Source organism: Zonotrichia albicollis, chromosome 2 (genome assembly GCF_047830755.1).
Source record: "Zonotrichia albicollis isolate bZonAlb1 chromosome 2, bZonAlb1.hap1, whole genome shotgun sequence".
In the NCBI taxonomy this organism is placed as follows: Eukaryota; Metazoa; Chordata; class Aves; order Passeriformes; family Passerellidae; genus Zonotrichia; species Zonotrichia albicollis.
The window spans coordinates 58525512-58548332 of NC_133820.1; the positions used below are offsets into that span (position 1 = coordinate 58525512).

A 22821-nucleotide genomic window follows, 5' to 3' on the forward strand; every position below is an offset into this window, starting at 1 on the left:
TTTTTGTTTCTAATTTTGCATTGAGTGCTGTTAGCAGCCGGCACTGATAATGGTTTTTACGTGCAGGTTCTATGGAGTGCTCGCATTCTCAGATTTTAATAAAGTTGGCATTATGTTACAGGTTGAGAGATTTCACTGCACGTTATGGATTGGTTATGTCTTACCATAAGTTCATTTCTGGAGTCAGTACACAACTGTTTTAGCAGGAGAATTAACCGCTTATGTCACAGATTATAATTAGCTGTGTCTGTGTGCCAGAGCAACAGGATGGAATGCGAAACGTAGCCAAACATGTGAACGAATTTTCTTCCAGTGATATTTGGCCAGACCTAAAATATCTTCCACTCCAGATCTGAAAGTAGTGGAAAAGTTAGACAATTCTCTCTTGGAAAGAGACCGGTTGTAGTTTTTTCACAAGTCCACATTGTTTCAAATCTCCAAGGTAAGTAACAATTTTTAAAAATTATTTTTATATCTGTATTAAAACATTAGAATGTTAAAAAGGAGGGGTTTTTTTGGTTCTTTACTTGTTACATGGTTGTAACAAGTGAGCTTCTCCCCTTTCTACGTTTCTGTGCAACATTTCAGACTGATTTTGTCCTTATTTAAGGATCATTTTGATGCTTATGTGATTTATTTTAGGGCCTAAATTATGTGTTAATTTTTAACTACAGTTATTATTTTTGATTCAGATACTTTATTTATACTTGTTTTTGCAATTAAAAGTTACATAGTTTAAACCTGCACTTCTGTAATACTAAGAAGCTTAATTAGAAATTTTGAGTTTAGTAACTTCTAAATCTTTTACAGTATCATGTTACTGTCTTACATAAATATCTGATTTGCAGTAGTAAACCTCTGACACTTGTAGCTGTAGATTTTGCTCAATTTATTTATCACATACCAAAAGTTAAATTTAGTCAAGAATGGATCCATGGTTCTGCTGAACACTTCTTCTTGGCTCGATTGTGTGATAAAAACCTCCCACCTGAGGAATTGTTACTAAAATTATTTCTAACTTCTGTGAAACCTACTTAAATTAATATAGGGCATATAATTATCTGTGTACAGAACTTGTTTTGCAAGTTTGTAATCTCTTTGAATTCAAATACATTTTCTTGTGGATGATTTCTCTTACTGAAAGAAAATTACCAACTAGTTATCAGTGGATTACTGACTCATTATCAAATGATTTATTGGATGATACTTGGTGTCTTGCCATCAACACCTGCTTGCACTGCTTACTTAATCTCAAATCTGATTGAGCACAGAAGTTCCTAAAACAGGATATTGCCCAAGTATAGGAATGTGATTTTAGTCCATCAACACCAGTCAGCTAGGCTTCTTTTACTGAGATATGGGTGTTTTTACTGAATCTGTCTAAAATCTCCTCTTACTTGAGGAGGACGTGACTCATGTCCTAGAAGTGTCTGTCTTATCTCCATTTTCTGTGGCGGGGGCCTATGTAAGTGTGGCTGATCTTGTCTGTGTTTGGGGAGATTAATTTTGGTCTGCTAGCCACTTCCAAGTGAGTAATCCATTTAAGTGAACTATAGGAACTTTGTACCATAAAGTTCTGGAACTTTGCCATGAGTTAAGATTTTGGAAGTTATGTTTGTGATAGTCACAAATGATGCCACTTTGGCTGAGATGGATTTCTGTTTATCTTCTGAACAAATGTTCTGTTAGATACACCCCTCCCTTCTACTATGTAATGAAGAAGAAATGCTCCTAGAATACCACCAAAGGATAACAACAAATGCATGGGATTAAATTAAAAATAAAAGAGTCTAAATTAAGCCCAGCATTAGAGGGAACCACTTAAAATCTCTTTTCCAAACCTTCATGCTTTTGCTAACAGCATGCAGCTCTTTCCTGGTTGAAAACTCGGTGGTTTAAAGCATGTTATATTTTGAGTTTTATTCATAATCATAAGGCAGATAAAGTTATGTGTACAAAGATGTCTTTGCTTGAATGGCCTCATGAGATTTTTTTTCCTTCCTGTGGAAAGTAATGCCCTGTACATGAAATACAAATCCCAGGTCCTAACCTCTTACTGTTTTTAATTATTTTCATGACTTGGAATTAAGTAAGCTGGATTTCCTGTGGACTTATTTCTCAGAGTTGATTGTCTTACATGTTTAACAAGCAGTGACGGAAGGTTTTTTGTAGCAGAGACATTTACAAGGTCTTTTTCTCACATCAGTTTTCTGATATTTTATAAGGTCTTCATGCCCATTGCAATCCCTCGGGTAAAGACATAAATGGGGGTTCTTATTTTCTCTGTTATCTCATTTTCAGACAGTTTGCAGGTATGTAGTATTTGAAGCATCTGCTTGTTTGTTGAATTACGTCGAAATTGGCCAAGAAACTCAAAAGCTATTGAAGGAGGTAGGGAAAATGAATGGGAGACGGATGGTTTAGACATTGACATAGGGTTTGGTTGCTTTTTTATTTTTTAAACCAGGCTAAAAGAATCATGGCAGTTTGGATAACAGGTTAATTCAATATCCTGGTCAAATTTGCAGCTTGGGTAATAGTATTCTCACTATTTAATTCATCTTAGCTTTGGCTACCTGGGCCAGTCTTCTCATTAAACCTTTCTGTATATCTGCCAAAAGCTGTTAAACAGTTGCTGCATTTCATGCCATGGTTGGTTATGTTTCTCTAGTGGATGAAGTCTGTATAAGACTGTGAAGAGAAATATAAACTAAAATACATAAATATTTTTTTTAATGGAGTGTGGTAACTGAAGTTTTAGATAACTGAAGTGTTAGATAATCCTGGTGGCAGCCATAAAACACATGCTTTTCAATAAGGTATATGTTCCTTTGTGGGTATGTATATCCTGAAGGTTGCCTATAAAAATCAGGTATATATGTATTTTCAATAAAGGGATGTAGGGATGGAATCATCTTGTAGTAATGACTGTTAAAACTCTTCAGTTCCTCCCCATTTATTTGCTGTGCTGTCAGTGCTCTGAGGAACAGAAATTTTAGTACCTTTGCTTCACATTACCTTTTCCCAGTATTCCAAGTGCCAGATACTAAATTTTATACAGACTTTCTGCATCCTTGCCTTATTAGTTGTGGATACTAGTGGCTTTCAGAAAAGGCTGGCTGTGTAGAGTACAATAGCCTGTTTCATGTTAAAGTTTCACATAGGTCCTACCTTACATTTCCAAGCTGTTAGACTTTTCTGAGAGAAGCATGCAGGCTCCTGATGGAAGTAGACGTGTCTGCAAAGTTCCACTGCACCCAATTTCCTCAGTTTTGAGGAAAAGGATTTTAAGTGAGAGGCAGTAATAATTAAATAAAAACCATGTTCTGGTGATTCCAGACTGCTGAAAACAGAATAAAATGGAAGAGTTTCTTAAAAAATAAATGCTCTGAAGTGAAGCTGAGTCAGTAGAGCGAAGCTGTGGTAATGAACCCTAACCACAGATCAGGCTAAATTAGCAATGCTTTAGATATCAAGCTCCTTCCAAAGGCCTCTTCCAGTCCAGCTTTGAACTGGAATAAATAATCTCCAGAGGCCCATTGCAGCCCAGTTTTTTCTAGGATTCTCAGATTTTGTTCAGATTTTCATGACTATTCACTTTATTGTTACTATTAATTACCTACTGGTTTTGTTTAGTCACCTGGCTTTATTACTAGGTGGTCCAATCGACAGTGCTTCAGAGTTCATGGAAGAGGGCATTTAATTTTAATTTAAACAATTTAATAAATATGTGAGATTGGTAGCTAGCAGTATTCTCAAGCCACATAAAGTTGCTGTATGTCAATGAGAATTAACTGTAGTATTTGACTTGTACTTGGAAATACAAGGAAGGAAATAGATGGATTCAGAACTTAAAGCCAAAAAACTAACAGTGAGTATTACTTCAATATAAGCGTTCCTTATGAGATGAAAAGCCATGGGAGGATATTTGTACGCCTGGAAGAAAAGGTTGCTGTTACTGATTTATTGAAAGCTTTCACTGTAGGGAAAATAAAATGATAAGACAGATTTCAGTATGTGCAGGAAGAAGAGGTTGATTTGAGTTTGGCCTGAGTGCTAAACAAGAAAGTGAACATGGTGAACAATCCCAAAAGCCAGTACAGTTGAGGCTGAGAAGGCAGGGTCAGGTTTGTTCCCTCCACATTCACCTGACAGTGTCCTGATACACATTGTGCCTTTGCAGTATACCCCAAGACTTCCAGCATATATTCTGGTGCTACAAAAAGTCATATTTGAGGGCTGAAGTGGTCCAAGTTTACCCAGAGGATACTCAGAGCCAATTTTATGTAGTATGGATGGGTGTGGCATAGAATTTTATGGAGTGGAGCCAAACCCTTTGTAGGGTGGGCAGCATGACCAAGAAAAGACCTGATAGTCCTGTGATGCCCATGCTACTTTTCAGGCTATTTTTCTAGTCTCAAATGCTCAAACAGACCTGATGTAGCTTGTACACCAAAAAACTTGCCTTATTTTCAGCCCTTCTGTTTAGTATAAGAAAAGATTTTTTTTTTCTAGCCCCAAAACTTTTCTTCCCTATAACATTCTACTTCTAGTTTCGTTCTGTTATGGTAGGTATTTGGTAGGAATTAATGAGAATTCTGATGACGTCTGCTGAAAACTGTTGTCTTGCTTAAACACGGAACTGCATTACAAAATAGTTTATTTCATTTTGAATGATTTCATGAGTCATTTGATAATTGTGTTCAATGCATGTGTGAAGATACTGCTTCCAAAAACAGAAATGCAGTTCTTATATTGACAAAGTTGTGTAAGGCTATTAATGTATTGTCATAACAGAGAAAAAAGCATTTCTAAGCTATATTTGATAAAACCACTGTATTTATTTAAGTACCATCCATTCTTTCTGAATTGAATATTTTGTTGAAATTCTGTTAGTAACAACTTTCACAATCTGTGAGAGTACTTTTTAAATACATATCTAATTTTATTGATTTTGCTTTTAGTTAAACATCTGTTGAACTGATAGTATTGTGATTCACACATTGGTGATTTGTTTTAACTGATTTTAGTCACATTTATGGAAGAAAAAGCTGTATCCCTTTAGTCATATTGAAAACATCTAAAATACTATTTAAATTGAGAACATTAATATGACTGTCTTACTGTATCAGAAATCCTAAAGCACCTAATAACAAATGGCTTTAACTCAAGAAAAATTCCAAGCTAGCATTCAAAAAATTATGTAGAAATAAGCTTTGATTTAGGATTGTTTGGTAAGCAAAGCGTATAAATGGCTAGAATGCAAAACAAGGTAAAGGCAGCAGAAAGCAAAATTAATCTCTATTCTTTTACATTGCCAAAAGATTCCATCTTTTGGTACCTTTTTCTTCTTTTCTTTTTTTTTACTTTTTCAGCATCCTAGGTACTTCCTTGTTCTCCCCGTATTTTACAGTCTCCACTTATACATCTCATGTTCGTTTCCTGACTGTACTCACTACTTAACCTTTTTCTCTTATCTTCAAGTATCTACTCACAGTGTTTATTTTACTGTAATTAAAATGTGGAGACTTTTTTACATATCTGATCACATATTTTCTTAATTCACAAGAAAAAAAATTTAAGACAATTTTCCCTTACTAAAAGAGATCTCCACCTTGTGGTAGATTATTTTAAATACCAGCTGAATTTATCCAGCATTTTCTTTAAATTGAAATAATAGATTCTAAAGCTTTGAGGGCACTCTGATTATGTACACCAGGGACTGACAAAAATCTCTCAGTTGTCCTTATGTTGAACTAAAGGTTTTCTGAAAAGTGATTACCTTCCAGAAATGTATGTGACATTGTTCTCCAGCTGCCAGGTAGGAAATCAAGATCTATCCTAGGCAGAGTTTAGTTACCCAGTTGGTAGAGAACAGTCCAAATCACTGCAAACCTGGACTAAGTGAGGCACTAAGATATAGCATAGTTTATCTTTATCTTGCCATCAGAATCTTGCATATTTTTCCAGAATTTGAGTTTAGGGAAGCCTTATCGGCAGCTCTTGGTTCTCTGATAATATCTCAGGCTACAAAAACTGATGGGTGTCCAAATCTGAGGAACAAACAATGCCTAACTGAAGTTTAAAAAGACAAGGTATACTTGTGCTCCATGGATGTCTTTTCCTATGTATGCCTAAAGAGTAACTTTAGAAACTTCAGACATACTTTCTGGAGAAGGTAATGTGCTTGTTATTTGATCCAAATAGGAATTGTTTTCCAAGTACTCAAATTAGAATCTTTAAAATGAAGAAGTCTTCAAAATTAGGAAAAACAAATCCTACATTTCAGATTATACTACTTTATTTACATCAGTAAATATTCTCTCAAATAAAGGATTTTAGTAATGCCTGCTGATTTCTATTTTGGAGTAAATACTTTGTATGGAAAATTCTGCTTTGAAATATAAGGAGTGTATATGTTATGTCAAATAAGAGATCTTTTAGTTTATCTTGGAATGCCTACATACTTAACAGGCAATTGTGGTTTTGCTGATGCTTCATTTGTTTTTACAGTTAACTGAAAGATCAGCTATGTTTTTCTTATAGGTTTTAATCCAAGAACTGATATACTGATCAAAACCAGTATTTATACACTTCTCCATGTTCTTCATTTTCTGTTTCTTGCATTGCATTGTTGCTTTGTCACAGTTGCTTAGAAAGTAACTTAGAGATGGTTGCTGCCTAAACAGTTGGAGTCAACATCACCAAAAAAGGCTTCTGCAATACAAGTCTGATGATGTCCTTATGTGTCTAGTACACATTTAATGGGTTTTCCCCTGTGTAAGTAAAAAGAAGTAATAAAGTTGTTATGAGCAGGACTGCAAAGCAACGGGAACACATCATTTTGTAGTCATTGACATTTAAAATTCCTCAGAAAAGGGCAGAGGTTTAAAGTATGTAATGAGACACAGTATACATAGGAAAGCATTTTGCTTTCCTTGCTACTGAAAAATGAATTTTGAATCTTTAGTTTAGCTACATGTGACTTATCAAAAAAGGTACAGTTGTTTTTTCCAGATGCAAGGTCAAATTATTCTATTGTATTTTTTGAAGTATGTCTGTGATGAATCACTTGAACTTGGGAGGGAAGACTTGAGGATTAATTTTCATCTCTAGCCTCTACATCTAGTTTACATCTAGTTCTATTCCTCCTTTTGTCTATTTTTATTTCCATTTTCCAATTTAAAAAAAAAAGCTTCACAGACTCTATTTGCTACCTGAAATCATTTACCAAGATTTACCAAAGCTAAATAAACTGCTTTTCGAGCTCCACAGCCAACACAGGAAAGCATCACAAAAGGGAGTTATTTTGTAATTGTGTTGAAGTCTACTAAATGAACTGGAAGTATACTTCTCAAGAGGTAACAGCATTCTACAACAGTAGTGCTTTCATAAAAGCAGCAGCAAGACAATGAAAAAGGAAAAAGTTATGTCAATATGGATGTCTTTATGTACTTAAATAGAGCTATTTGCTTTCACTCTCACCCTTTCCCAGCTCTGACAACATGAAATACTTTTCCTGTAAACAACATTGAGAATAGTGTTAAAGAGATTTTGCTAAAAGCTCTCTAAAACAGGACTTGCTTTAGGAACATTATTTCTAGAAGATACGTTTTGGCCTTGCTGCTGGCAATCATTGTGGTATGATAGGAAAGCTCTTCTATCACACACATTGAAAATAAAAAAAAATTTTTAAACTGTTTTTAAACAGAAAAATACGCAACTGCTTTTTTAAAAAGTATCTAAATTTATTCTTTGTCTGGTAAATATGCATACAAGATTATGGCACCAGAAATTCTTTCACTATTTGCCTCCATCACAGGGATTACTTTAATTTTCTTCACATTTATTTGGAATTTCAGGGCTTTTGATGTGTTTTCAATGACCCCAATGAAGATTATTTTCCCATTACTTCCCCAGTTAGTTTTGCAATTCTGGTCACTGTGTCACACTTCTAAATGCAACAAAAAGCATGACAAATGACAACAATTTTTTAAAAAAAAATTAAGCCTACAAGTGTTTTGAGATTTCTGGTGTTGTCTCCAGTGAAGGAAAGATTGAAGGCCACAAAACGATTCTTATTTGCATTTAATGGCGCTTAAGAAATGAAATTTTGTACACAGATTTTCCTGGTTTTTGCTGCAACTCAAAAACTGACTAGCTGCCAGATCCTGTCTGCAAAGTTTAACTTCAGTGTGTGTGAAAGTAAAACTTTGTAGTTCTGTCTTTTCTTATGAGACTGTACACTGATGATAAAGGAGGAATTGAATGTAATTTAGAGCATCCAAGTCTTACGGTAACAATACAGAGCAAACAAACATGATTTAGAGTAACAATTTAAATGGCAATACAAAGAGCATGGGATGTATCCATTTTGTCAGATGCTCAAATAAACTTCTCTTGATGTCCATTACACCCAGAAGCATGAAAACCAATCTAAAGTAGCTGGAACTCTGTTTAATCACCTAGGTTAAGAGTAGTACTGTTGACCCATTATAGTACAAGTTTGAATTGATGACTTAAGAGGAGTTCTTAGATGTTATTTCCAAATAAGTAGTATGCCAAATAAATACTCCTATTTATCAAATGTTTCAACCTTGCAAGAAAAGAAATTTTATTTTTAAATGTAATCTGTTTGTAAAAGCTGTGTAAAGTGTTAGTCTACAAATGATTGCTGTCTATTGATATTTCACTCTGGTTGAATTTTCTTCTTTGGTTTTTTTGGTTTGTTGTTGTTGTTGTAGTTTTAATTAAACAGACAGAATTCAATTTACTGTTGGCTGTTGTTTACCTCAAAGATGCTGCTCACCCCACTCCCCCCGCTATCTTCTTTGACTGTGCAGTCAAATTTGAGTATGATAAAATAAAAGCATAGAGTTTTTCAAGGTAATTAAGTATTTTTTCAAGTTTATTGAAAGTGTTTTGTGAGATAATAGCCTCATTAGAGGAAAACTCTGCCGTGGTACATTCTGTTGGCATGTGGATAATATCTACTGGGTCAGAATACACAATTGAAGCTACCTAGTACTGATGTGTGTTATATTTGGCTCAGGAAATTTTTATAAAGCACATGGATAGAGCAAGAGTAACAAGATTACTTGATGTGGGTGCTTGACCAAACATACATATCTGTACAAAATTAGGCCTCATCACTCCTTCTGGTTACAGTACAAATTGTTAATTAAGCTTTCACTGATTCTTTGCTGCTTTTAAAGGATTTTTTGACACAATTGAAAGCAATAGCAAATACACACAGGTCCTGTACCCTAGTCTCTTTTTATTCCCTCTGTACTTTGCTACTAACTTTACTTTCATCTTTGTTGCTGATTTAAGTGATGAGCACAAACTTGGCTGTGAGTTTGCCCTTTCTCAGCACTCTCCCAGATGAAACTGTTGCCTCCCAACACAAATCCTGAATTTGTTTCAGAATATTATTGCTGTGTTCATAAATATGTCCTATATGTTCAAGTACCATGTGTGACCTGCTTCATAATCAGAAATAGTGAGGACCAGTCCCTCATGTCTTGTGTCTTTTTGTAACATCTAAGAATTCCTGTGTTGGGATGCTCTGAGATATCACAAGTCAACTTTGGTAGGTGTTAAATTAGTATTTAGACTGTGTAGAAACTCTGCTCTGTGGTACTTCCTGAATGACTGCGTATGTACCTAGACATAAGTGAATCACTGTACTGATAGTGATTTTTTTTTTCCTCCATGGATTTTAGCAAAACAGCCAGAGAAGGTACATTTTAATACCTTCCTACACAGAAGATATGCGGAGTTGGATAACTTCTAACAATCATTTACCATTGGTATTAAAAATTATTAAATACAGTAAATAAAATTTTTGGTGATTGATGCTGGAACTGTCTAACCTGATACTTTACAAAGACTGTGTTTGTGCAGTCAGAAGTCTTCATTCAGTTCCTTTGTGGGCCAGGGTTTTTTTTTAGTTGACTTGTATTTGTTTTTGAATATCAATACTATGTATTTGAGTACTGGATATACACTGAAGATTTGTATTTTGAGTGGCTGAAAAAGATATCAAAAAGAAAATCCTAAAGGAGTTAACATCAATGTTCCCCACTGAGGAGAAATTTCTCTGTACACCTTTTCATTCTGGAGGGGAAGATGGCTCTGAAGAAATGTCTCAGATGATAAAAAAATCATTAGGAGATATTTTGGGACAGATCAATACAATTGATAATAATGAGTTTTCTGTCATCAGGTCCGGATGTTATTCATATTCAGAAGGCAAAAAGTTTTACCTGTCTGGTAAAAGAAGCAAGATAGCACCAGACATGGCTTCATCTTAATTTTCAGCCCAAATAACTTCTGATATATTTAGGTATTGCTAACTGCATGGTTTTAGCTTTACTACTACAATATATCGCCACTGTCCATTCTTCCAAGAGCTTGAGTACAGAGTAGAATTGTGATGAGAAACACACATAAATCTTCAAATATTATGCAGTTCCTATTAATTTTTATATTCATACAGGAAGAATTTTGTCATTGTCAGAGAATACTCCCAGGCAGATTATCCCTGTCTTCATCTTTTGAATAAACAAAAGAGCAATAATGTCAGTTTAAGCCAAAATGTAACCTTTGTTGTGTTTAGAAATGATTATAAAGGGATTGTAAAGGAAGAGTCACTTATGAATAAGTAAATGTAGAGTAAGCAAACAGAAACTATCAGATGTTTGCAATCAGTTGGGGAAGAATGTTTTAACGTGTAGCCATTGAACAGAATCATTTCCGATAAACTTAGAATTTATAAAGGTATTGTGGACATCTCCATAGCCCATTGTAATGCAATGTGAAAAAGAGTTTTTCTTAAAGAACAAAGGCAATGTCTTAAAACCACGTATTTTCTGTAACTGTCTCTCAAGTGCTGTGATTTCCTGGACTTTCCGATAATATTGTAAATCTAAGTGAAAGAGTTTTTCTCTGGAGGACAGTAGAGAGTTTAATATACAATTGAGAATACAATTGCATTCTCAATTGTATATTAACAGAGCAGTCTTGGAAATGAACAGCAGATTCACATGTTATTTTCTGTCCAGCACCTTCTAGCAGGTCTGGATGTATTGCTTTTGCAAGCACAAGAGCTTGTGGTATAAAAATATTGTATCAAGAATAAAAATATAGATTTCATTAAGTGTCTTCATTTGCCAGTCTTCAAATTTCTAATGCAAAACAGAAATATATTTCTTACAAGCACAGTAGATTTTATCTTTGCTAGAAATTTCAAATAATTTACCATTTGTAGTTGTTGATGAAAAGGCTATATCAGGGAATTAAGAAAAAATAATCTGTAACTATCAGTGCACAATCTGGGGTTTTTTTTTTCAGTTATAATGACATCTTTTGTGCCCTACATGCAAATCTAAGTTAAAACATACTTTTTTTTTATATAGCCGTGTAGAGCAACTTCATGATGTAAAACAGTTCACTTCCTCTGTACAAGCTGATAAAATATTTTATATTTCAAATGAGGAATTATCCCCTTTTATAAAAGCAATAAGATTTCTCTAAGAAGATGATTTGAAATTGTATAACACATGGCATTCTTGTTATCCACAGAGGGATTTTATAATCATAGTAATTTCCTTAAATATGATTGACTTCCTTGGGTAGGCAGATATAAAGCAAGATGTTGCTAAGTCTTGGTCTGAGTGAATATGTAGTTTTAATTGTGATGTTTTAACTTCTTATGTCAACTGATTTTTGTCTTGCCTGACTTCATTTTTTTAGTAATAGTAAAGTATTGGAGTTCTGGGATAGATCACGTAAGATAACTCAACATATACTGTAGTCTGTAGCCATCATGTCCTTGTTTGATATTAGATTTTTTGTATTTGAAATTTTTAAAAATTCTATAATTTGATGTTTTGTTCAAAATGTTGGTCACCAAGTTACTTGCTAATGACCTTCAGAATTCAATGCCAGACTTTTACAGTAATTAGCTATAATGAGGACTGAATGGAAAAGTATTACCTGCATACAATGTAATGTGCACATCTCTTCTGAATAAGAAAATAATTTAGCTGTCACTGAATGAAAGAACTAAAATGCTAGTGAACAAAAACTACCTGTGATAGATTATAGCAAAAGTTCTGTAAATTTGACAGCCACCTTCTCTTCATTTCTCTCCTTGAAGTGTCATATTATACGTGGATTGCTTTGTAAACCTTTATTACTTGCAAGGAATGACAACTGTAAGGGAAACCTTCCACTTTCACCTGAAGAAAAGCCCTTTGACACCTGGAAGGATCAAATTATCAGAATAAGAGAGGATGCAGTGTTAAGTAATTTTATAATTCTTTGAAACTATCATTTTATAAATTAGAGTAGGAAAATTTATTAAATCCCCAAGATGTCCCTGTGTGTTTATTTTGTCCTTCTTAGTGAGAAAGCCCTTTATAAGGAGATTAAATGCACATGGTTCTTATTTTTCATAAAGACGGGATTTTTATTAAACCATAAGGAGACAAAGAAACGTGATTCTCCTAGCCTTTCCATGAGAACAAGATGGCTCTCAGCATTCCTTGCACATTAATATTTTCCTTTCTTCTACCTGAGCTGGTGCTACAGAGCTCATGGTACTTGTTTAAAGACTGGCCCATACAAACACAGGCGGGTAAAGTTCATACCTAGCCTAGTTAGAAACACTTTCTCAAATGCACAATTAAAGAAAAAGAGGGATCTAGGGGAATTAATCAACTCTGGCTTGTGCTTCAGAAAGAGAAACCTCACAGCCAGAAGACTACAATGATTTCTGTTCTGATATTCATGGCAGTACATTATGTATCTGGTGTACTTGCAGTCTTTCAAGGAAAACATAAATCATGTTGAAGAGCAGCTGCTACAGGGGAAAAGTGTATTGGACTGTAGAGGGCAAAATTTATTTCACAGTTAAGTTAGTTAAAGCAAATTGTTCACTATCGCTTTTTTATCCACTACTCAAGGCCCGTCTTCTCAAAGGGGTTGGACAATAAAAACTGTACTAGTAAGAACAGATTAGTTACCTGTTGCAAGTTTGATCTTTTAAAATGTCTTTGTGGTAATAAACTCTATTGAAAAACACAGAATGACATTCAAAGGACAAAACAGGGTTTTACACACTGAAACTATGAAAGTTCATTTCACAAAGAATAGTAAGTAAGGAAACAAATGATCTCAGCACCATTAATGATTCTCAGTCTTTAATTGTTAAGTGAAAACAATGGCTGTACAGACTGCTCTTTTCTCTCCTTCTGTGTGGGCTTTTAATTCTGGTGGGAGTAACATGATTTTATTTTTTTTCTTATTTGAATAATATTTTTTGAATTTTTAAGGGAGGAAAATAAATATAATTGAAAGATAGAAAACAGGGTTTTAAAAAAATTACTGTAAATGAGATTCAACAGTACACATTAAACAAAATATTTTATATAGCATATTATATTAATATTAATATCTTCTAATGGAAATATGCTTATATTTATATAATATTAATGATCATGTCATTAATATTTATATAATCTTGTGCTGTCAGGGACTGCCTTTCAGCTCTACTTAAAAATGTGCAAAGCCGTTAATTGTGACCATGTCACAGTTATTATGCCAATGCGCATTGCAGGGTATGCAATAGTTAACTAGGCCATGTAAATTTCATCACTGGTTTCCACGAATTACACTGCAGGGATCCAGCTCTTTTCAGCTGATGACACTAGTTTACAATTCAAATTGAAATATGCTAGATAACACAAAAATTTCAACAAAGCAAGATTGGGCAAGATTAAATACAATGTGATGGAAGGGCAGAAAGTAATTATAAAATTTTCACCTAATCATGAGAGTTTGATTTTTCCCTGTATTTCTGATTTTTTTCGGAAAGCTTTTCTGCATAGACTCCAAAGGTTTCTCATTTTTTTCTCTGAACAACAGGATTGCCTAAACTGTCTTTCATCTTTCAGGAAGATACTCCAACAGCATCTCTTTGCTGTTGGTTAATCATTGGTCTGCTTCTTGTTCACAAAGACAAAATATGCATGCCTCAATGCATTAAAGTGTGAAGCCTTGGTGTACTTCTGATGTTCATACTATAATAATACCCACCTAGACCAATACAACACACACAAAAAATGAGCGTAATATTCCATGAGGATACCATATGCAGATCGTAAAAGTAGTTTTCACTTGCCTTTGCTGGCAGGTTGTTTAATTTCAGTTTTCAGTTTGTATATAATGGCACAAGAATTTAAAGATATTGAAATGGTCTTTTCACTGTACTGTTTATGTTTAGCACTATCACCTTTTTCATGCCCACACCCATTGTGAATTTTCTTGCATGTGAATGAATATACTTTATGTAAAGTGGTGTCATGGTTTAGGCATGATGGGTGTCCTCCAATTCATTATTCCTATTAAAACCATGCCACCACTTGCTCCCCCTTCTCTCCAACTGGAAGGACAAAAGGCAAGGATCATAGGCTGAGATAAGAACTGTTTGCTGGAAACAGCAATAGGATAAGAAAAGGAACAGTAAAAGCAACATTAACAAGAGAAGGTATAGCACAAAGAAATTACTTGCATGGAAAGTCTGCAACCATAAAAAATTACCAATCAGTTCTTCCCAAACATGTATTTTTCCACTGAAAGGAATGCCCTTTTCCTCAGAAGCCAGTCCCTTCTCCCCCACCCCTGGCAATGGCCTGCTGGGGTATAGAAAAACATCAGGGTCCTTGACACACCACTTCAATAATATCTCCTTCCAGCTGCTGCAAAAAATTAACCTTGTGCTGGCCAAAACCAGAACAAGAGGAAAGAGTAGATGTACTGATGACTGTTTGTGAAGAAGAACATGCATAGTACAAGCACCAGTGGTGCAAATTTCATGATGAAACCTCGCCAGTTCTTCTGAACTCCAATTTGAAAAGATTTTATTGAATGTTAAGCTTTTTGCTGAAAATATAAATGCTAATAATTACATAATGGTTAATGGAATAACCACTGGTTATGAGTATTAACCAACTAAGTAGTTCTGAATTTAAATTATTTTCTAATTGCATATTATTATCAGTTGCTTTATGACAACATGACAAAGTACTTGAGTGACACAGTCCAGAGCTATGTGTAAAGGGGAGTTTTATTTAAACGAAAATAACAGCCATTTTTTAACAAAAACAATGAAAATATGTTTTTACAGTTGAAATATACTGAGATTACTTATTTTAATTGAATTTTTTCAATACTGTCTACAGTATTTCCTACAGATGTGTCATTTCTGAAAATAGTAAAAATATCATGCTTTTATTCAGGCTTGCTTTCCTAAGCAGGCTAAAGGATAAGCTTTCAAATTACTTTTTAAAAACATAGGTGTCTTAAGTGAATATTTCAGAGCTGTCAGAATAGGTTTTGAACTTGATGCCCAAACTAACCTCAGTCCAACAGTAACATTTGTGATAGACAGTATTTCAACCTCTTTCATAATTAATATTAATATAAAAATCTCTTGAACTTCAGAATCACTCAAATGACTGAGACCAGTTTCTAAGTTTTATATCAAAGAAAGTGCATTATAGCCAGGGAAATGTTCTATCATTACTATGTGTTTTTAGGGGGCACTTAAAAGTGTGAAGATCATACAGGTTTTTCATGGGCATCTCATATGTATTATTGCAGGCGTGAATTTCATGCCTTACATGCAACACATACCATGTCTGAACACATGGGAAATCTCATGAGGTCAAAAATCTGCAGTGTTACTGGTTGTTTACAAGTTTGACCTATCATTTAAAATCAGTGAAAAATCTTTTGGCAGCTAATTAGCATTCAGTATCTGGTTTAAATCAGCGAATAGCCAAGAAGTAATTGGATTTAAATGGATCCCTGTAAAATAGATGTTGATAATTAGAAAATACTTCTAAATAACAAACTATCGTGATAGAACTCAATCCCATGAATTATGGCCAAATCTACAAAAATCCATAGGGAATGTGCTGATTGTGTTGGTCGTTGAATAGAAACATCAAGAAATTCCACTTCCAATTAAGTAGTTTATTTGTAGAAGCTTTTTTATTGTGGTAAGGCTGACCTGATGCAAATAAGACATTTTCATGGCCCATTTGAAAGTTGTAAGAATTTTCATTCTGAAACTCAATTGCCATTTTATCTGCACTATGGCTTGCCAGTATTTCTTACTCTCAGTCATTGTGTGCTGCTTCCTTGTAAAATAGTTAACAGAGAAAAGATAATATTTACCAAAGTCATTGTGCATTCTGCAGGTTTCTTGCTTCTCCCTGCACAACTGACTTGTGTACATCCAGGTCATAAGTCACCATTTTCTTCTTGCTGCCTGTTTAGAGTGCTCCTACACAACCAGTTTCATGGTTATTCCACTTACAAATCACATATCTCATCATAGAACTAAATACCTGTTGTTCTTGTTCTATGAATCTATCTTGGATCTTGGCTGACTTCACAACACAACTATCAGGTCTGCCTATCTAAGGCTTTCCTTTCACCCCACTTTTCTAAAACATCCCAGACTTAGAAAAAAATTTCTTTCTGACTTCTCCAGACAGGTCGGAGATTATTTTCCGATGTGCATTTAGCTCGTGAACATACAAGTCAGTAATATGGAAAGTTGATTCTCCCAAAAGAAACAGTCCAACAGGATCAGTTCTGAAAGAATTTCCACTGTAATTATGTAATAGTAGGACACTAAATCTCTTAAAAATCATGAAAAATTATGTAAGGGAGAAAAACTTAATCCTTCTCAAAGCGTTCAGTTGTCTAGGCAAGCACTGCCTATTTACTATAACCAAAGCAATTTTTGGCAGTATTAATAATGCTCAGAAACAACAGAACTGTTTTCTGTCAGGAAAATCTAATCCATGCAGGGAACAATGCTGTGCTGGGAGATGTCCCCTGTGGAATTTCTGAAGGGCTGAAAACAATCACAAAACTCATAGGCTTTTTGCTGAAATACATAATGGATTTTGACCTCACCTCATTAAACAGCAGTACATAATACATTATGTATAAAAACTAAACTCACTAAGTAAACATTTTACAACAGAGTGAAAATGGAACAGAGAAGAACAGGAATCAGAAAAATCCTATCTTGTTGTGAAATTACATGCTTTGGAAATCATTCTGGTAGAAATGTCTACAACATATAGGCATACATGTATGAGAAAGTCTTCACAGGCTCTCTTTCTTTCTCTTTTGATGGAGAGAAGTTAAACAGTCCATTCAATATCTAAAATTCACATCTAACATGAGTCAGATAACTAATTCCCAGCAGGGAGACCTATCTCCATTGACCATAAAGGGAGTCCAGGTTGACTGGCTCAGATATTCAGGACTAAATTGTTCATATCTAACATTGTGAGATGAATTCCAACCTCAGAGACCACTGTAATGACGCTGCATAAGACCGTGAAAATGTTACAGTTAATTAACTCTTTAGCATATCATCTCTAGTGCAGAATTTACCTTGCAGGCGTAGGAACAGCAGCACAATGAGCAGGCAAAGCAGTCTGCCTAGTGAAGGGGGTGTAGAAGAGATGCAAACAATTCACGTGTGAGTACTCACCACACAGAAACCAGCAGCACCCCAACCACTCACCCGTGTCCAGCAGGACCGGGAGGGATCCCTTCTCCCCTTTTCTTCTTCCCCACCACCCCCTGCACATGGCAGGAAGCTGTACAGGATAACCTCAGAGTCCTAGTCATGCCTATCCCGCCTACTGCAAATGTTAACCATGTCCCAGCCAAAACAAGGACATAGGTGTACTCCTCATGGGCAAGAACTGCACAGCTTATTTCTCAAAGTTTGTCTCTGGTTGCTACCACATAAGAGTTACTGCATCCTATTCTGTAAGTTATGTGTTGAGAAGAAATTTGTGTGGAAGTAAGGGTGAAGTGTTGTCTAATCATCTTATGGAACCCGTTGTATGTATAAATGCCCCAATATCTTATGGCAGCACATGGTAACAGAGATTTCAGATAAGGGGCAACCTCTGTATGATTTACTATACAATAATTAGGTAGAAAACAGAAAACACATAGTATTAACTTACATTTAAACAGCATTCTATAATGAGTACTGTGTGCTTGAGTAATACACAGAACTAAAATACACAATCTGATATTTTTAAACATAGTTCATCTGTTAAATATTAAGAAACATCTTGTAAATCTTGTAAATGTTTTGCACTAAGATTAGCCAATTTATTTCAGAACCTATATTTCCTCAGTAATAAATTGCTATACTGTTTTCAGCAATGAAAATATTTATATACACAGTCTATGAGCAACTGACACTGATAGCAGAAAAAAAATATTTTATCATAATGTCTGTAAGCAAAATTACATTGCCAGTTATTTAGTCTCATTTTTGAATATAAATAAACAAGAAATTAATTTCTTTTGGTGGAAGTGCAGAAATAAGATGACTACTGCATATATGCTAGGGGCTAATGCATAGGCTTCTGTTCAATTGTAAACTTATATGGCATTCTCTGTCTTGCTAGGAAGCTAAAGGAACAAAAGATGATATTTTCTAAAGATAAGGGTTAGAACTGAGAGCCACAAGCACGTTACAGACACAGGGTGGCTCTGCAGGAAACTTCAACAGAGGCAGGGGTGTCTTTTGATCATGATTTGAAAGCTGTGTGAGCAGAGCATGGTGATCTCATTGATAGGAGGAAATTCAAAATTGAGAGTAGACCTTGTGTGAAACCTTTCTGAAGGCACTCTCATTTGTGAGCATTATGTTATAGGAAAGTGGAGCAGTTTTTGGATGTAAGATGCCTGTGGACATACCTGGCTCATGGGAAGGGCTTGACTTTGCAATACCTATTTTGTTTCTGACATCCATGATAGGGTTAGAGTTTTTTTGCTTTTTTTGCTCAGTGTAAATGAGACACATATTGCCTACTGTTGTTCCTGATAAGCAGCTTCAGCTGCTGAGTTTTCATTCTTTTGGCCAAAATTGTAAGCTTTAATGAATGGTTCAAATTGTTGCTGGTCTCTGTGCTGTAAATGTGGAAGTTAGTGAATATTCTCATCTTTTAAGGAAATGCAACCTTGTAAGATTCCTTTAAATTCAAACAATGCTTCTTTAAGAACTATAGTATAAAGTGAAACAATGCTTCTTTAAGAATTATAGTATAAAGTCAAGTTGTTTAAACCCAGTAGGCAGTGTTTTTAATGTTGATATATCTTTAAATATGAATATCTGATTAATTGAGAAATCATTATTTTCTGTACATCATAAAGAATAATTTCATTTCTTTACATACATACTCTGAAGTCTAATATGTATTAGATATGATTCCAACTGATACATGCTTGTGAGCTGTAGATTATGATATGATGCCATGAAATATTTTATGATGGGAGAATTTGAATATTATGACAAATGGGAGGAAAGTTTTGCCATTCTTTATAGGATGAAATAAATTTAGGACTCTGGAAAACAGCAGTTAATGCAGTTCTTATATTAAAACATCACGTTGAGTGTATCAAAAACTAAGATGTAAGTTGTAAAGAGCAGAATAACAATGCTTTCCAGGTAAAACTTCATAAAGTTTATAGTTCGTAGCTATTACAATTATATCTTTATATTTTCCTTGGAGTTTTATATAAATATTGTCGCTTAAATTAAGCATCTAAGAAGTTCCCTTTCTTTTTTTTTTTTTTTCCTTTACGTAGCAGATGGTACGTGAACAGTACATGACAACGACGCCAGGCACAAGCCTAGAGAGGCCGAAGAATGAATATGTCTACAAAATTGGAATTTATGGCTGGAGAAAGCGTTGTCTCTACCTGTTTGTTCTCCTCCTGCTTATCATCCTAGTTGTGAATTTTTCTTTGACAATTTGGATTCTTAAAGTGATGTGGTTTTCCCCAGTAAGTGTCCTCTTTAATTTTCCATTCTTGACTTCTCTTCCCTGCCTCACCCTTCACTTATTTTGTATGTAAACCAGCTTCTCTGTAGGTAATGGATGGTTCTTTTTTCTTTCTTCTCAATTGTGATTTGTACTTTGGCTGAAAGTATGTTAGAAAAATCTATCTATATATTTCCTCATATATAATTTCTGTATTAGTAATAATTTTTGAAATACTGAGGTTGTTGATGCTTTAGATTGCAGTGAATTCTAACCATTCTATGAGAATGTATTTTGCTGTTATCTCATAATCTCTGTTTAGTTAATAGTTTATAAATGTGTTTGCTGTAATTTTATCTCATACAGAATTCCTTAGTTAAAATATTGCTGACAGCTGCTGTGGTTTTTAGCTTATTTCTCCTATTTATCAGCATCTAAAATTTAACAATTTATTTGCCCAATTAATTACAGCTTGGAGGCAATTATCAGTACTTCATGCTTGAGGCCCAGCAGCTACATAATTCAGAAATAAATTTAATAACTTTCCACTGTCATATATATATTTTAATATTTATAATGGAATTTTGCATGTAGTAGATTAAAGGGTATGTTTCAGAAGTCTGCAAGATACGACTTTAGTCAGGATGTATTAAAATGCATCAGTGAATATTGAAGCTAAGCTAATTTGCTCCTAACATGCAGTTGTGATACACAGATGATTTGAATAGACTTGTTACAAGAAAAACCATAATAATAAATTTCTACAGCTCTGGCCGTGCTACTGAAGAAAGTTTCTGTTATCTATTGTTACTGCACCTCTGTCACTAAGGAAAGACCGCTTTATCTTAACATAAATATTTTTATGCTCACTAAAAAGAAAGTATTTTAGTTTTCAGTCCTGCTTACTAATACGGTTTTTAGTGCTTGAATTCCTGTGAAGGGTCTTCCCCTACATGAATTCTTTACAGCACTGTTACTGCCATACAGATTAGAGTGCAAAACATCTTAGATCACAGATAATTTTTCTCTTACGCAGCTCACATGGAAGACATGCTTTTAGTGCCTGCCTGTCATAAATCACAGAGAACATGAAAAACTTTTGTTTTCTGTGTGGCTCGGGGTTCTATTTTTACAGAGTTTTAAAAAATACTTTTTGTTGATTTGATTTCTACATATGAGCTTGGGTATTTCTTCTCTGATACCAGTGAGGATTTAAAAAAAATAGAAAGTCTACTTATAGGAATGCCCATCTCCTTGTAGTTCCTGTGTGGAAGATACCAAATGCCTTGGTCTGCTGAGGGACAGTGTCCTTATGCTTTTGCAACAAGAGCAGTGGAGTAACAGCTCTAGCAGTGCAGGTTTACATCCTTCCACAGAGTGAAAGGGCTGTGAATGCCACAATTACAAGGAATTTCCTAATTCTGTGTTAAAGAATCTGTATGCCTGACGTGCCCAATTGGATAGTGACTTAACTGTAATGCCTTCATTAATTTGGGATAATTTTAGGGAAATACTGAAATTCAGATAAATATCAACTGTAAATAAATTCGTGCAAAGTGCACAGGTATGTCACAATCCTCAGCAAAAGTGAATGTGATGTTGTTAAAAAGAGAGAACTTATTTTACTGGGTGTTGTATTAATAGACTACATCTCTCAAGACAAGAAGTACCTCTGAGGATACCAGAAATCTCACCCAGAGAATCACAGAGATGCACTGCTAGCCACTGAGTCTAAGAAGGCTGTTTAGTGCACGTTCAAAGTCTGGAAGCATGTAATTGAAGCATCACAGTTCTTTCCTGTGTCGAAGGAAACACCAATTATGAAGAATTAGTGTAATAGTTATAAGAAATTACCAATACTATCATAAAACCCTTTTCATGATGGAATTAAGCATTTATTTCTCCAAGTATTTTGTTGCTGTTTGAAAAGAGAAGTATCAGTATAGTGTCAGAATTAGATTTTTATGATTCGTGAGTTCCAAGCTTGACAAGTATTTGCTGTTTAGGAAATGATTTGATTGATGTATCTTACCCAATTAAGAATTCCCATGACTGGGAAGAGTTTAAAAATAATTGTGAAATATTATCGTATATGCAATCATCAGTTATTTAGCAAATATTAATCTGTCAACTGTGATAACACATTTATTAAATGTATTCTAGGTATACTGTGTAGTATACCTAGAATACATTTAGAGATTATAGGAATATGTTTAATATTCATAATAGATATTGTATTTATTCAAGAAACAATTTGTATTGTCACTAAGGCTGATAAACGTACTTAGAAAAAATGTCGCCAACATTTTAAAATATATTTTTATAGTAGAGTCCTGAAGAGAGTGTATGCTGAAGGAAAAATTCAAGCATAATATGACTGCAGTATATAATTTTATAAGGAAAACAGATTTTCAATAATAGAGGTGTTGGTGCTTTAGTGACTGATTGACGTGATTCTATAGCACAGCCCTTTCATAAGCCCACTCGGAGCTGACAAACTGGCTATTTAGACATCAAAGTTTCTTTAGTTGTATAAAAAGTGTTCTCTTTTTCTATAAAGCATCCTTGACTCTTTCATTAAGTAATAACTTGCAGTATACAAAAATCACATGGTATGTCTATTCAGAGATCCAGATTAAGATAATAATGAAATTATGAACAGAGCTTGAAGCAATGAATTAATCCATGCACACATGTCCTGCCTTAACCCACATAAAACCAGACAGTGTGATAAATACCAGCAAAGAAGCTAAGCTGATAAAGGAGAACATGAACCAGACACAGATATGCTGCAAGATGAATAGAGTTTGATCTCCTTTTACAAATTTGGAATGATGAAAGGCAGAAACTTTTCTAAGCTCTATTGTTTGAGAGGCCTTTGGCATCAAATGTAGATGACTAAATGGAACAGAATTTCATTGTTTCATTTCATTTC

General features: G+C 34.5%; 1 protein-coding gene across 9 annotated transcripts in view; it reads left to right on the top strand.

The window, feature by feature from the left end:
• Positions 1 to 22821, top strand: part of SGCG (sarcoglycan gamma) — a 103903-nt gene that overhangs the window by 32180 nt on the left and 48902 nt on the right. For 3 of the 9 annotated variants that reach the window (XM_074535242.1, XM_026790686.2, XM_026790685.2), the window contains one exon: positions 19711 to 19908. In XM_074535242.1, coding sequence (XP_074391343.1) covers positions 19711 to 19908 — 198 coding nt within the window. Of the gene's footprint in view, positions 1 to 294; positions 443 to 19710; positions 19909 to 22821 lie in introns of those variants that run through there. The other 6 variants (XM_074535243.1, XM_005482518.4, XM_074535245.1 and 3 more) reach the window with 4 other exon arrangements.